Below are 16,216 nucleotides of genomic sequence, written 5' to 3'. Positions count from 1 at the left end.
CCACCCTGGGGTTCTTCTGTTTTCTAGATGTTCCTGAGCTGGCCAATCACACTCCCTCTGCTGGAGCTGCACATGAAAGCAGTTGAGCTAGTTTCACAGTGATCAGATTATGTCCAAGGGAGAGCATTGAGGATGGTTTGAGGGAGGGAAATCGCTCCCTCCTGGGGACTATCTGAACTGGACCGGGGTTCTACTGGGTGGAACGCAGCCTGCTGATAAAGGCAGAGCCACAGGAGTTTTTGGGAGAACTATTCACCTTGGCGCTACTGCAGAGCAGTTGCACTGGGATATTAAGAAAGCGCCAGGCAGGCAGAGTCCCTTTGAATTCACCACCTCAGCAAAGGGAGCACTACTTCAATGGCTCAGGAGGAGCCGAATGCTGAGTGAATGTGAAATGAGGCGATGGCAGCGCAAGGCAATGGAGACGCTTCCATATGCATGACTCGAGCCCTTTTCACCATTTCCCTTTTTCACTCTTCCTATTCTTGTCTGTGTTTAAGGCTGTGATAAAGCCTCCCCGGCTCAGATACCTTTTCCTCTACTTCTGCCACAATAAGCCAAGTGTCCAATTGACTTGGGCTTCAGCTCACACCACTCCCTATATATGGCCTCCCTGTAATCAACCTAGCTTCTCATCTGGGCACAAAGGCCTTTTTAAGACTCAAAGCTAGGAAGTATCCTTGGAGACAGACGAGAGGAGAGGGAAAGTGAGGAACATAATGTTTGGTTCTACATACATTTAGGTTGAAACAAGCCAAAGGATTCTCAGAATGATTCCCCCTTTGAACAGTTCAGTTACAGTTGTACATCCTTGTCTATGTTTGCGTGTGTCAGCACGCATGTGTGTGGCATATTTAAAAGAGTGCTTTTATGTATCACTGGTCCCTCTCGGCCGTGTGTTGAATAATAATGGCTCTGAATTCTTTCCATGCTGAAAAGGATCGACCCACAAACCTCTTACACCAAGGTTGTGTCAGTTTAAAAAAAAAAGGATAATATAGCACTATTCAAGTAAATGATATGAAGCCAAACATTGGCGAGGAAACCCTTTTGTAGCAACCCCAATAGAACATATTTACAATGTAGAATCCATTTGGAATAAATGAACCATGGTTTAGAAGCTTAGCCTTTTATTAAGAAAGAAATTGCGACCTCCCCACCATGGAGAAGTGTCAAGGTCTCAGTGTGATAATGATCACAGCTCTCTGAGAAAATTGCCCTGCTCAGGCTTCTCTGACACAGTCTCAGGGCAAAAAGGAAAGTGTCCACTGAGACCTCTAATGTAAACAGACAGGATGGCTTGTAGTCACAGATCTACACTCTGAAGCTAGGGCCAGGTCAGCCAATAAACTCCGAGCTAATGGTCACAGAGTTTATCATCTCGGCTGTGACTGACTGCCGCTGATCTGGCACGATCAGGGCCCATCTTCTCTAATTCTCCCTGCCTTAAATAAGTAATTTCCCCTCCAAATGAAATCACTGCCCCCTCTTGCACACATAGATGCTAATTTTCAACCCGAAGAAAATATTTAGCTCTGACCTGTGATAGAGACAAAATAGTCTGCTCATTTTGCTAACAGGCAAGTGATGAGCCGTGTGAGGTGTGCAATGCCTCAGCTCTGACTTAAACTTCCCAAACTAAGGGTCAGTTTCTTTGCACATCGATGGAGAAAGCATCAATACATTTGAATTAATTCAATTGAAGGCATTGTGTAGTAAGACATGTATAATTTTATAAAGTTATATATTTATATTCGTAAATGCTGTCAGTTCCCCAGAGGTAAACTGGTGATAGTGGCATATATGTGCAGTATAATTTATATGCTGAAAGGTAATTTGATTTCAAAGGTCCTGTCAAAACACTGTCTTACAGCCTTTTTTCATGTCATGCACTAAGGTTATTATAGTTTTGCATTTTTCATTAGTTTTTATTTCGTTTTGACTTTTTGTTTTCAAATTCAGTTTAGTTTTAATTAGTTTTAAAAGCGGGTTTGCTAGTTTAGTTTTTATTTTTTGAAAACGCTTTGTTTTAGTTCAGTTTTTATTAGTTTTAGTGTTTAGTTTGAGTCTTTTTTTGAAATTAGTTTGTTAGGGCCAAAATTCAAAAAGGTCAGAAAAAGTATTGTGTAATAATCAAAAACCTCATACAATTTTGAAAATATGTATTCACAGTGTAATTAACAATAACACCGGTACATAAAATGTATATATGGTCATAAATATGTAAACAGTCACACAAGACTCCGCTGCAAGCGCAAAATGTATAAGTGACGTGTGCCAGGAAAAAAATTAAATAGGCATACATGAACAGGTGTTTTGAACTTTGGTTCGAGTAAAGTGGCAAACCTTTTGAAGTCAATCGACTCACACAGTTGTGGAGACATTCCAATATCAGTACACATATTAACCCACACTTCCGCCCGCTTGTGGTGTTCCTGTGTATGTACTAACCAGCAGCTATTGGCTATGTCGCCGGTGAAAGCCCTTCTGTAGTGTTCCCTGTCCTATGGTTGTCTTCGTCATGCTGCCTGGCCCTGTAACATTACTGGAGTTATCTTCTGATTCAGGGGAGGGGGGCTTGGCGCTCTCCTTTACCTTGTTAAGGTAAGCTAGGTTAGACTCCTTGCGCGCGCTTCTCAAATGTACTTCCAAATTCGTGGGATTTTTCAATGTAATAAATTGTCCACGTATTTTACCACTTTCCATTGCAAGGAACTTGCTTTTATCTGACATGGTCATAATATAATAGGATGCTTTCTTCAGGCTATCAGTACCGCCATGACGCCAGGAGAGCGGCACGGACTATGGTGTGTTCAATTTGCCATGGAATGTCGGAATTTCTGAGAAGAGAGGAAGGGTGCATACTGTAGGTGAGGCTTTGCACAAGCATCCAACCAATGAAGACCAGTTAGAATTCTTTATACACAAGTGCAAAAGGTAGCCTAGAAATCTAGACGCACCCTAGCGGCAGCAAAAGTAATTTGCAGCCAGGGTCGTCTAGCAACTCTCCATTGGCTTGCGAGCTGGAAAAACCATACTCTAGTCAAGCCAGTCACATTGTGTATAGAGCCGGTGGGCGGGCTTAACATAATGACGGCAGAGTTGTGACGGTTCCGCATGAATTCCCTGCTACTTGAAAACAAAGATGATGACTGCTGCTGCTGGCAAACAGCGGTCTTTCGAATCGGCTTTGGCCGCAACTCTGGAAGTCTTGAAGTTAAGCTTTTCTCTGAGAAAAAAACAAAGAACGGCACTGAAGTCATTCTTAAAGGTCCCATGACATGGTGCACTTTGGATGTTTTTATATAGACCTGAGACCATAGGCAGGCTGGGGGAACACATATTAATCTTAAAAAACCTCATAAAGTGAAATGTTCATGCCATGGGACCTTTAAAAAAGTAAGATTTGTTCAGAGTTGAAAGACAACCATTTATCCCGCCCCTCAGATTGAGCACTGCCAATGGTGTGTTCCCAGACCCAACATCTCAATGTGGGTCTGGCTTGTCAGGCTAGCAAAAAGAGCCATTAGAGGAGAACTGGCACCTGCAGTAATCACAGTGCAAAGATGAGTGTTGAGTGAGAAAAGGTACGCTGCAAATTCTATTTGATGAATATTCCCATTGTTGCGAGGACAACTGTTTAATCAGACCCAGTCTTTCACATGAAGCCTGCAGGGTGAGAAAAATGTTCTTTGTAAAAGATTATGGCTTTGAGACAATGTATAAAAATGATGATGCCATTTTTTTTACCATGTACATAAACTTCAGGCAAAATTGCTTCTCTGTGCTTTTGGCAGAGTTACATCAAAACACCGAGTTACTGCAAGTCAAATCTTAAAAGTATATATTTGTTAAATATTTGGTTAGTCAGTAAAAAGTAATGCAGGGAGGAAGCATAGATAGAGGGGAAAAAAGAGCTCTGTCCCAATTTGGCATCACATACAGCATGCTATGTAGTGTTTGTTGGTACCTTATTATTTTGATATAACAGCTGATTTATTATATTCACCGATGTCAATCAAACTGTGAAACTAGTGCAAGCAGTGTTGTTAAGTAGGAGGAGTTATTTTCGTGGTTCCATCTGTAAATGTCACATTTATTTTCCTACCATGTTATGTGACTCACAATCGAAACACCCCCATGGCTTCAACCCTCTTGGTCGAATCATCAGTGGGCAACCGTGTTAGAAAATATCTCGTTCTTTGGTGAAAAGTCAAAACAAAACCTGGGTAGAGAAGGTAATTATGACTCCAAGAAGGTGCATTTAGGCAAGAAACACCCGACCACAGAGCAGACAATATTGTTACATGTCGCAATAATGATGGGCAGTAGCTAAAAATGGCACTTTTTAGAAAACCGATGTTACAATCCGCAGCTTCAGTCAATTCACTTTCGGATTCTGCGTCAGTTTTGTGTGATTTTTGGCAACAATGATGCCGAGTTTTGTTCCCAACAGCAATGATGAAGCACTTCGCATTCGCTACAGCTCTGATTCGCACCTCGGACTGGCTTTTTCTCCATAGCAATGGGTGCCGAGGATTGTGGGTAGTGTGGTATTTGGAGCCATCCACCGTACCAAAGTGATGACAAAACATGATTTCAAAACAAAGTTGAAATAACTGAAACGTTGGTAACGTTGGTAACGTTGGTAACGTTGGTACGTTATCCGGGAGACTCCCATGATTCTGGGTTGAGGAATATTGAGGATATCACTCATTGAAATTGAAATGCAACTCTATTAAACTTAACAAAGAGCATTTTCTTTTCTTTTTTTATGTTCAATTTCGTATTATTTTTGAGAACTTCCTGAAGCTGTCTAACAATCATGTGCAATTTTGTAGCTGTAAGTCACTTTAAACTTTCCCCTGTGCATCACATGGCTTCCATCAACACTACACTACCTAGTTTCCTGTACTCTGCATACTAATATCTTTGAGCATACTAAATGATTTCACATTGTATTCTTTTCTTCACGAATGCACTGCATACCCAACCCCCCCCCCGGTTAGAACATGTGCCATGAATGCAGTATGGAATCGGCGCGCAGCTAAGATATTTGCATGTCATGTACAAGGATGCTCAAGGAAAGTCATGCAAATCAAAAGCTGTTCATGGCTGGCTTTGTTTGAAAGATCACAGCGTTTTCCTTTGCCATGAGATGACGTGTGTGTGATTATGCATTCCCTCTGTCTGCCAAACAGGTTATCGCCGTGTTGTTGGTGTGATCGCCCATTCAAATGAAGTGATGCTAGGCACCTCGCAGCTAATGTTCTCATTACAGCTCAGACATGCTGAGAAGAAAAGCTAGACCGCATGCATGTGCTAATGCGGGTGTGTTTGCGTCTACGTGAGTAACTGAAGTCATGTACAGTATGCTTGTTGGCACAGGACTGTAGTTCTTTTGCCTTGCAGATCCCTGCTCGCTTGTTTCAGCCTTATAATCTAGTATGCCTCTTAGTGTGTGTGTGTGTGAGCCTGTGTGTGTGGGAGCGGATCAGTGGATAGGATGAAAGTACATGTTGGGTTGAGAACACCATTAGTTGAGAGTCAGCAATTCTGCAGGATGGAGACAGAGGGGCAAATGGTCCCTCTCACGAAGAGCCTCCCATGCTATATTCTCAAGGCAGAGAGAGGGAGCGGAGGATAAGATGATGTAAGAAACCATTATTCCCCTAACACCCAAAACACTTAGTTCAGCTGCATGTGTGCCATTACTGCCATTACGCTATATGCTCAAGGGTTCCATGGTGACGGACAGATAGGAGGACAAAGGAAGAGGAAGACAGAGGAGCTAGATAGAGGCGGAGAGGTTGCGTGATGTCATGCATTACTGATTGTAAGAGGGAAGGCTGGGTAATGTGATGCTACAGATAAAGGAGGAAACCTCTCTGGCTCACTCTCTCTTTCTCTGATGAATCTCTCCAGCCCTGCTCCAGTGCTAATAAAGGAAGTGAAGTGAGGTCTTTAGCCACAGATTAAGATTGAAATGGAGGTAATGCCATTACGTATGGTATCTTCATAAGATACAGATCGCTGACTTCATAGAGTGCACAGCCCCATCCGCAGATGGGATTAATAGTAGCATACATGCTTCGTTCATATCAAAAGTGATCCCAATCTCGGGGCGATTTGGGTTTGAGTCCAACCTGCAGCGCTTTGCGGCGCGTGTCATCCCCTAGCTCTTTCGCCCCCCTTTCCTGTCTATCCACTGGCACTATCAAATAAAGGGAAAAGCCCCAAAAAATAATCTTTAAAAAAAAAAACGGCCACAGGCAGGCTATTATGCGTCCATTTTTTCATTCTGAAGTGTAGTTTTGTATGCACACTGTGGGTATGTTCATTTTTTCCAGTCTGTAACCTCCATTAATTCATTGTACCCAAATGTGCTAGATATAGCTCTTCAAAATTAATACCACATTCTTTCGAAGACATTCATTTGTATAATTAAAGTAAACAAAAGAAACCGCCGCTGAGAAAACCTTTCTTAATAAACAAGATAAAGCCAACCAGTCATCTCAACCGTCATTTTTTATGGTAATCACACTAAGCCGTCCCAATTAATTTGACAGTTGTAGGCTACTTTTAATAAGGCTACATGTGTTCCGTCAATTTGGATTTTTGCTCATGTTTACGAGCAAATGGGTCTCCAATGCTCCCTGTGTTAGTCAGGAAAGCGCTATTCTTGTGCACGAATTCTACGCTTTTAGCAGTTTTATTGCATTGTGAATGCCCTGTTTTGACGTCTGATCAGCTGCTAGCCGCAAGCAAGTGGAGCTTGTACACTGTACAATAAATAGGAGTGCAAAAGAGAGGTGTGTGTTTTTATATTGAACCTGAGACCAGAGTTACTATTATTATACATAACAACTAAACAACAGTGCAGTTGGTTAGAGTCAGTAGATGCAGAGCATATTTTTATCCCTGTACACTTTAGCTGCATCGTTATCTTAGTTTTTTTTATAGTAGGCTAGACTTTTGTAGTATTTAGTATTTAGGTAGGCTGTTTGATAGGGTTTTCCGACTGGAATAAAAGATGATTGGGGGGGGCGAGGAATAGCAAAAACTGCAGAGTAGGGAGAAGCTGAATGCATAAATACGAGATGTGGGCTGATGGAGGACGGTGGAGGAGCAGACAAGGTGAAAGAGGAGAAGGAGAGGAGGAGATGAGTAACTGTACTGAAAGGCTGAAAGGTTTGATCTGTATATCTTTAAGTGCTGCAAAGGAATCTGGAGAGTCATACATATGCAAAGACACAATGTATTCAAGTTTCAGAGGAAGTAAGAAATTGTCAGAATATAAACAAACCAAATGTGGTGAAGCGCTCCCCCCAGGTACTCACAAACACATTCATTTCTGTTGCGTTGATGTTTGAGTTGGAGTGATTGCATGGCCAGTATTAAAACTATTTATAAAAGTTACTGCATGCACATCCCACCTTCTGGCAGGTGCAGGAAAAACGAAAGTACTTAAAACGAAAAGAATATAATGTCCGCAACACTGCTTTAAACTCCCTTAATATAAAATGCAACGTTTCGACCCAGCTGGGTCTTCTTCAGGCAAATGGTGAACACATTTGATGAAGGGATATATGTAGGGCTCACATTCAGCTGACACACCATCTGGCTTCAATTAGTCTCATTAGGTGTGAGCGGCCCAATTGTTAAAACTACCCATATTGTGTTTTTTAAAGATAAATAGAATTTTCGGCATGTTATGCCTTTTATTTGATAGTGACAGTGGAGGGAGGCAGGACATAATAATAATAATAATAATAATAATAATACATTTATTTGTAAAGCACTTTCAAATCAAAGTGCTGTACAGAGCATAGAAAATACAATTTAAAAACATTTAAAATAACTAAAACAAAAATAAACACACACTCAGACTCCCAGGAAAACATACAGAGAAAACGAAAGTAAATTAGGCCTCATACACAACAGTAAACAGATGGGTATTTAGCTTTGCTTTAAAAGCCTCAACAGAACAAGCCTGCCTGATGTTCAGAAGTAAACTATTCCACAATGTCGTTGCACGGAAAAAAAAAGCCTGTTTGTCTTCTTTTTAACCTTTGGGACACTCAGAACACCCGTCCCCTGAGAACGCAGGGCTCGAGCAGGGGGTTCACTAGGTCTGGGCTGCCATTTAATATTTTATAGGTTAGCAGCATCACCTTAAAGTCTGCTCTGGCATGAACAGGGAGCCAATGGAGAGAGGATAACACTGGTGTAATATGTTCATATCCGGAGGCTCCGGTCAGAGCTTACTCCGAAGACTTTTCTTTGGCAGACCCGACAGAAGGACATTACAATAATCTAGCCTAGATGACACAAAGGCATGAATGAGGACCTCAGAGTCCTTAAACAAGAATATTGATCTGATCTTGGAGATGTTTCTAAGATGGAAAAAAGCAACTCTGGTCACCTACTTTATATGTAAATCAAACGAGAGTGTCTGATCGAAAAGCACAATTCTTAACTTGGTCTCTGCGATTGATTACACAATCATCAAAAGACAAAGTAATGTGATCAAAAAGATGACCTAGTTTTGCTGGTCTGATAACCATCATTTCTGTCTTAGCAGAATTAAGCAACAAGAAATTTGTTGATAACCAGCTCTTAACAGCTGCAAGACAGGCCTCAAGTTTAGCCGTATTAGACTTGCTTCCCACACTAATGGCATATACAGCTGCTTATCGTCAGCATAACAATGAAAAGCAATCCCAAAAGAACGGAAAATCTGACCCAATGGGGATAGGTAAAGTGAAAAAAGCAATGGACCCAGTACAGACCCCTGGGGAACCCCCTGCTTGACAGCACAGTACACAGAGTATGTTGTCATATGAAACACATTGAAATATTTCTGACAGGTATGATCTTAACCACTCTAGAACTTGTCCATATCGAAAGCAGCGCTAAGATCTAACAGCAATAAAACACTAGTTGACAGTAGCAAGTCATTCACCACTTTTCTAAGTGCTGTTTCTGTGGAATGATTTACCCAAAAAGCAGACTGAAATGGCTCAAATAGCTTATTTAGTGACAGATAATTTAAAAGCTGAATTGAGACCACTTTCTCAAACATTTTTGACAGAAAAGCAAGGTTTGAAACAGGTCTATAGTTGGTCATAGGGGAATAACATGGAGCAAACAGTCCGGCCAGCCATGAATCAAATCGGGTTCTGGCTGTAGTAATCACTCGGCTATCGGACAAATGTTAATGTACAATATGCTTGATAGCTATTAAGGAACAAATAATTTAATTATTGTAATCCAGGGCCATGTCATTTGTTTTAAGACAAATTTTGAAAATGCAGCTACAGTATTATGCATCATTGTCATTTGTAGAGGTAGGTACAGTAAACTGCAGTTGTGTTTTCTAAGTGTGGCTGTATTTTCATCAGAAGGCTGGTGGGATGTTTTTGTAGCAGTCTGCAGAACAGCACATCTTATAATCCAGTCAACTACAGTTTTTGAAAGATAAGAGTTACACCCGCAACACAGACTTCATTGCAGAAAAATAAACTTCTTCATCTTTTCATCCACACAGCTGGAAGTTTCGACCACAGACTTCGCTGGGAACCTTGTCGAGGGACCGGCCCTACTAGTGATCACTGTCATCGACCAAAATGACAACCGGCCCATCTTCAAAGAGACACGCTACACAGGAGAGGTGCTCGAGGGATCCCCTACAGGTAGGTGCCGCTGTTATATTGAAGGACTCTGGAGAGAACTGGGCTTTTATTGGATTTAGTTGGACAGCAATATCACACACACTGTGATTGTTACACTTGAGATGTCTCTGATCTTAGGATCTTAAATGTGGGTTGTGTGGGTTGTCATGGTGATGGAGTCAAATGCACATGCCTTGATATAGTTATAAAATAACTTGTAAGACAAACTAAGCTTTATTTACAGTAAAACATCACAGGTGATCGAAAATGTAATATGTGAATGTAAACTTAAGAAACATTTTAAATTTAAAACAATGTATTATGTAGGCAGCCAATGGGCCTGTTTCACTTGATGCAAATGTTCATTTTTGTGATTAAAATAATTTAATTTAAAATATTACCTTAACATCCGTCTACCTGTGTGCGAAAATGTATGTAGTTAACGTGCGCTTGTTGCCCCGTGTGCGCTGATGCGCTCATCTGTTGACATTTCCGAATGCCTTCCTACAGTTGTTTAATAAAAGCAGGCTTTCCACACAAACAAACGTTCATGTGTCATAAGTATGAGAAAAACAAGTGTCTGACTCGGGTCAGGCTCGGACATGAATATCTTAATGCCTGTCGGGGTCGGGTTCGGTTACTGCTCTGTCGGACGAGGGCCGGGCTCAGACAGAAAAATGTGGCCCGATCCACACTCTAATAGGTATAGCAATGTTAGGTCTGTGTGAGTCAAAGCAACTTTGTGAAATTTGAACACTGGCATTGCCCCAGTGGTATCAGAAAATATACTGTAGCAGTGTGATAGACAGCAATACATCCTTTGTAGGAGCGCTGCCATGAGGGGGCTGAAAGCAACATTTGTTTTACTGAGATTGTCTCATTTCTCACACAACATCTTACGACCTCCGAATAATTCCAAGATACTATGCTCAAAGTGCAGTAGCTATAAATACCCCCATATCAAACCTATTACACCTTCTTTACATTTCCCCTCTCTGCCGCGCCAACGCCTTGAAATAGTGTGCCACTAACACTTGGTGGAATAAATTACAAGAATCTGATGTTTACCATTTGAGGAGCTTGTTTGAGCCTGTTCTACAGGCATGTATCTTCCTGTGTGTGTTCAGATAAACTTGAACCTGAAGATATCAGAATGAGGCAGACAGGATTCTTGAAACTGAATCCAGTAGAGATAAGTTCAACAATTGGCAGTGTGATCGCACGTCTTACCTTAAAGGGGCGCCATGCAGTTTTGGCCATTTCTTCGCTGTTTTCTCACTTTTTGCTCGCAGGTTTCTCTATAGAGCTCCACCTACAGCTTCGGAATAGATATTTGGCAACGCTGTCGTAAAAACTCGTTGGAGACTCTGCCCCCCTCCCTTCTTCTCCCTCTGATCGTGTGCATTTGTTTTCAAAGAAGCCGGCGAACGCACGGAGCCATGTCCACTGAGGTTATTCTCGAAATATTATCCTTCTCTCCCGGGTCCGTAACATTATTCTTTTTTCCTCCAATGGCCTTAGAACGCTGTCGGAGCAGAAGCAACTTGCGTTAGCCAACATCAAGATGACAAGAAACTCTGTGGCAGATAAAGTTTCTGATCAAAGATAATAACAAGTGCAACAGATCAGCATCGGATTTGCAGGCTTGTGTTTGTCTCAGTTCTCGCCATTCTGAAAACGCAGGTCCTATGTTCACTTGTGTCTGACTCCTCTCTCGGTCAGTCTGCCAAATTTATTCTTTGTCTGTTCCTCGGACAATGATTTCCTAGCTTTCTGCTTCTTTTTTGCCGGTTCAGCCATGACGATAGTGTGAAAAACTCCATCGCTACCTTCTTCTTTTAGCTAGCCGGTTCCTGGATGTGTGCAGTGCCGTGAAGCAATTTGTTACATCGCGAGACCTGATATCACGTGATACTTCCTGACGCTGAGGTCGCAAAAATTGCAAGGGTGGTTTTTCCGCTCACAGGCGCAAGGGGGAAGCGAGACGACCACCATTCAACCCGAAAAAAGTCATAGTTCCCCTTTAATACTAATATTGCCTCTTAAGGTTGTTTTACATAACTTGACTGCACATGGTTTGTTATCACAGAACCACCTGAGAAGCCACCATTGGAAAACTGCTTGGGAAAGGGAAAAAAAACAAACCTGGCAGGTGATTGGATGAACCGTCTGTCTATCACGTCCGCCATTCTTGTTCTGAACAGTTTTGAATAAACAGTCGTGGCCGTCACACACACCTAAACCCCAGCCGTAGCCGCCATAGCTCTTCACCGGGTGCTGATTGGTTCGGTTCGCCGGTAGTTCAGAAACCAACGCATTAGGTTAGAGCCTGACAAGATGGATTTTTGTGTGGTACATGATTCTCTATGTCTGAAACAGCTAAATAAGATTTTATATGACATTTAGAGTTATATTAAAATTGGAAAGCAAAATACTGTTTATAATATCAAATGGACTGTATTTATATTTATAAAGGGTTTTTATAGTCTAAACGAGTACTCAAAGCATACATAATTTACATAGTACAAGAACTATTCACCCTTCACACACTGGTGCCCGAGGCTGCCACACAAGGTGCCACCTGCTCATCAGATAAACATTCACACACATTCGCACACCGATGGCGCGGCATCGGGAGCGATTCGGGGTCCGGTGTCTTGCCCGAGGACACTTCGACATGGGACTGCAGGGCCAGGGATCGAACCGCTCTAGCACCTGAGCCACAGCCGCCCAATCAATTGTAGAGAGTTTCTTTGTACAGCTTTCTGATTCCGATGAACAATATGCAGAGACCGATTGTTATTTTATGGACAATAGTAGGAGACTCTGCACTGCCTTTCCTCCCATCTCATAGTCAAGTGTTTCAAAATCAATCATTTTGAAGCGTGGCTGGCAGAGCCTTTTGAGAAGACTCTTCACTGCTGGCTTTGACTGTAAATTTTAATGTTCTATTAGATACTTCTGTCACTTTTGTCACAGTAGCTTCTGTTTTGGCTCTCTGAGCGGTTGTCACTGCTATCACTGTCGCTATTACGGTGACAGTTGTGCCCTCGCTGTGCTGAAATATAAATACATGCTGTCTGAACGTACAGCGTTTTTATTTCAGGAAAGTTCTACTTTGCTCACCTTATACAAGCTGATTGTGTGTCTTTCAGTCTTTTAATGCAAGAAAAATTAAGAAAGTTAAGAGAATATTTATTCTACCTGCGTACAGCTGTGGTGTGAATGACTGTCATCCGCCATACAAAGGTTGTATATCATGACATGACGCTTGGGTGAGAATGTTGGCGGCGATCACATCTGTTGCTGTTCACTGCCAGGTTCTGTTTGGCTCTTATTGCTGAATGCTTTCCTACGCTGGCCAGTGGGTGTGGGGTATCATTTCTGCACCTCCAAACACTGTGTACACTGTGGTAGACCTGCTCTGGAGATTTTGAGACAGACTGCGTTGCCTTTGGAAGAGAGGAAGAGGTGATTTGATGTGCCAACACCTACTGAAATGTATTCTTCTGAGTCCCGCAATGTTTCCAACCGTCATAGTTGCACCACATGGCGCTGATGACGAAATAAGCAAAAACCCGTTGCTTCACCCTGTGTGCTCCTGCTGTTCATCTTGAACTGTGTTTCACTGATTCATTGGGGGGGAAAAAAAATCCCCTGAGGACTACCTGTCAAGTGTCTTAAGGGCAAACATGTCGGAGTGCACAGACTGTTTGGAGAAATCCGTTTGTTGAGCGTATGTCCCAGTCACATGGATTGAAGTAGAAAGCACAGGCAGTAAAAAGAGAGGGCAAAATCAAAAGCTTCGCACTGCCGATCCCACCGTGGTTCTCACCATGTCTGTTCTCACATCATTAGCACAGAAAGCCATCAGACAAAAAACGTAATCACCGACTGAGCTTCACAGATAAGAGGGATCAGTCAAAGGAAAGACACATAGACATACACTCTCACACACAGAGAGCTTCCCATAGAGACAATGTGAGTGGTTGTCAACGTCATGCAGAACTTGCGTTATGAATTACTAATACTGACGTTGCTCATTTGGTGGTATGCCTAATAAGCAAAAGCATGTCATTGCTGGCTATACAGACCAAATAATAGGCTAATAAATACACTACCACAGTCGAACCTTGGTACAATAATGCAGTCAGACCAAAAGTGCATTTCGATGTTTTGATCCTGCACTAACTAGAGATTAAATGATGGAATCAAATTGTCACGGAAAAACCAAAATAAAGTGATTTATTTCATGCTTCTATGCATGGTTTTTGGTCTTGATTCCACAAATATTCTTCCGATACACACTGATTTCTAAAGAGTGTGTTAGCACTTTTACTGTAATTGTCTACGTTTTGGCTTGCCTGCACACTCGTACTGTACATGCAACCTTACGTGCTTACAGAAAATGAGCCCAGGGAGTGAATTAGAAAAAAATGACAAATCCCCAGCAGGAAAATCTCTTCTTGGTTTGGCCCCAGTGAGGGCCAGACCTCACAAAATACCTGAATCATCATAGTAGTTTTTAGCCCTGACTCTGTTTAGTAGACAAGTTAACTCTGACTTCTGCAAGCTCAGCACCTAATCATTTTTTAAACGACTCATTTTACATTACTGGGTTAGATCTGCCAGAGACCTTCTCGCTTGACGTGATAGAATTGAATTTGGTTTGATTCACAGTCATTTGATGCTGTGTTTTTTATTTTTAATATCTCAAAGTTACTCAGTAAATGCGTTCTATAACCCCGAGCTTCCTGTAAAATGCTTTTTGAGTGGATTATAGCCTGGTTGAATAAACCAAAGTGAGTGAAAACAAAATGAACTGAAGCTGGATTTTATTTTCAGCATGGTGTGATCTGACAGCTTTGTGGTACTTTAGTTGCCCTGGATGCCAAATCTGATGGAGCTCAGAGATAAGATGAAGGATGCAGCTGTGAAGATTGTGTTTCTCGCATGCCTGTAAATCACAATAGTCTACTTAGCCAGTCAGTTCAGCCTCAACGATGTGACAATCTATCTATCTGTTAATCATTCAAATCACATTTAACATGTAAGTCCATCATAGGCATAGAAAGTATTCAAACACATATCCATCAAAAGCCTGACGCCAATGTCTTTGCCAGTTTAAGACCATCGCAGTTGTCAATTTCCCGTCCAGCGCCCGCGTTGTTTAAAGTGATGGTTCAGAGTAATTTACCCTAGGGTCCTTTGCACCATGACCTCGAGCCAAACACCCCCCCAGAAGCTTTTTTCACCTGGGTCTAACATTGGGAGAGTTAGCGTAGAGTAGCGTTAGCCGCTGAATAGCTTAGCGCAGGGGCTAATGGACCCACGTTTGTATCTCTTAAATGACCCCACTAATAATGCCCAAAATGATACCAAAGGTCTACACTAGTATATATAGGTTATGCACTCATAAAACGATGGATTGGAAAGTTTGTAAGTACACCAGAAGTTTATGTAAAGAACACTTGCCTGCTGGCTTCTGCTCTCTGCTGTTGTTGTTGCTGCTGTGAGACGAGTGCTTAGGGACGTCTACAAATTACAACACCGAAAAGAGATGCAACAAAAATATTTTTTAATTTAACTTATTTTTTAAAGTAAGTGCTGTAATATAACTAGCAGGAGACAAGTAATAATTGAGGTAAGTTTGGAGACATTACCTTATTTAATCATTAAATTAATAAATATTTTTGTTGTATCTCTTTTCGGTGTAGTAATTTGTAGACCGCCCTAAGCAGTCGTCTGACTGCAGGTAGCAGCAGCAACAGAGAGCAGAAAAGAGCACGCAAGTGTTCATAAACTTCTGGTGTACTTACAAACTTTCCAATCCATCGTTTTATGAGTGCATAACCTATTTGTACTAGTGTAGACCTTTGTAACTTACGAGATACAAACGTGGGTCCATTAGCCCCTGCGCTAAGCTATTCAGCGGCTAACTCTACTCTACGTTAACTCGCCCAATGTTAGACCCAGGTGAAAAAAGCTTCTGGGGGGGTGTTTGGCTCGAGGTCATGGTGCAAAGGACCCTAGGGTAAATTACTCCGAACAATCACTTTAAATAACAAATGCACCTGCGCCCATCTGTGCGCCCATGGGCGTGCTGGTCTTACAGGGAGGTGTGTTCAGGTGCATTCTGGGCGTATTGCTATCTTGAGGCAGCGGGAAGTGATCGCGCCATTGACCAACAAAAACCTGGTGTAAAGTCAATAACGCAGCATTTCACTGTTATTTTAACAGCAAATTAGTGAAATGCTCCTAGGCTTATGCACAACGCACGCACACTATGCTTATTACACACACAGGGACGCGCAGCAGCACACAAACATGCAAAAGATTACAAATTAAAATATTACGGTGCAAATCCTCCATCATAATAGCAATGCGCCAAGGTCCAAACGCGCCTGGCTTTTAAAGGGAATGGGAGATGACACTCTGATTGGTTTATTGCATGTTATGCCCAAAACACACCTATGAATTAATGAAGACACTAAGTACAACCCTTTTGAACCATGCGTCTGGTGCACAGACCCTTTTTTCCG

At 41.9% G+C, this 16,216-nt stretch overlaps 1 protein-coding gene across 2 annotated transcripts in view; it reads left to right on the top strand.

Moving 5' to 3' along the window:
* Positions 1-16,216, top strand: part of cdh13 (cadherin 13, H-cadherin (heart)) — a 402,025-nt gene that overhangs the window by 207,832 nt on the left and 177,977 nt on the right. For both annotated transcript variants that reach the window (XR_003693189.1, XM_028585823.1), the window contains exon 7: positions 9,551-9,695. Coding sequence is in view for 1 of the 2 variants with exons in the window: in XM_028585823.1 (XP_028441624.1) it covers positions 9,551-9,695 (145 nt within the window). In the remaining variant the exon portion in view is untranslated. The remainder of the gene's footprint in view (positions 1-9,550; positions 9,696-16,216) is intronic.

Source organism: Perca flavescens, chromosome 8 (assembly GCF_004354835.1).
Source record: "Perca flavescens isolate YP-PL-M2 chromosome 8, PFLA_1.0, whole genome shotgun sequence".
Lineage (NCBI taxonomy): Eukaryota > Metazoa > Chordata > Actinopteri > Perciformes > Percidae > Perca > Perca flavescens.
The sequence above is the reverse complement of the archived record's forward strand: the minus strand, read 5'-3'. Positions and strand labels throughout refer to the sequence as shown.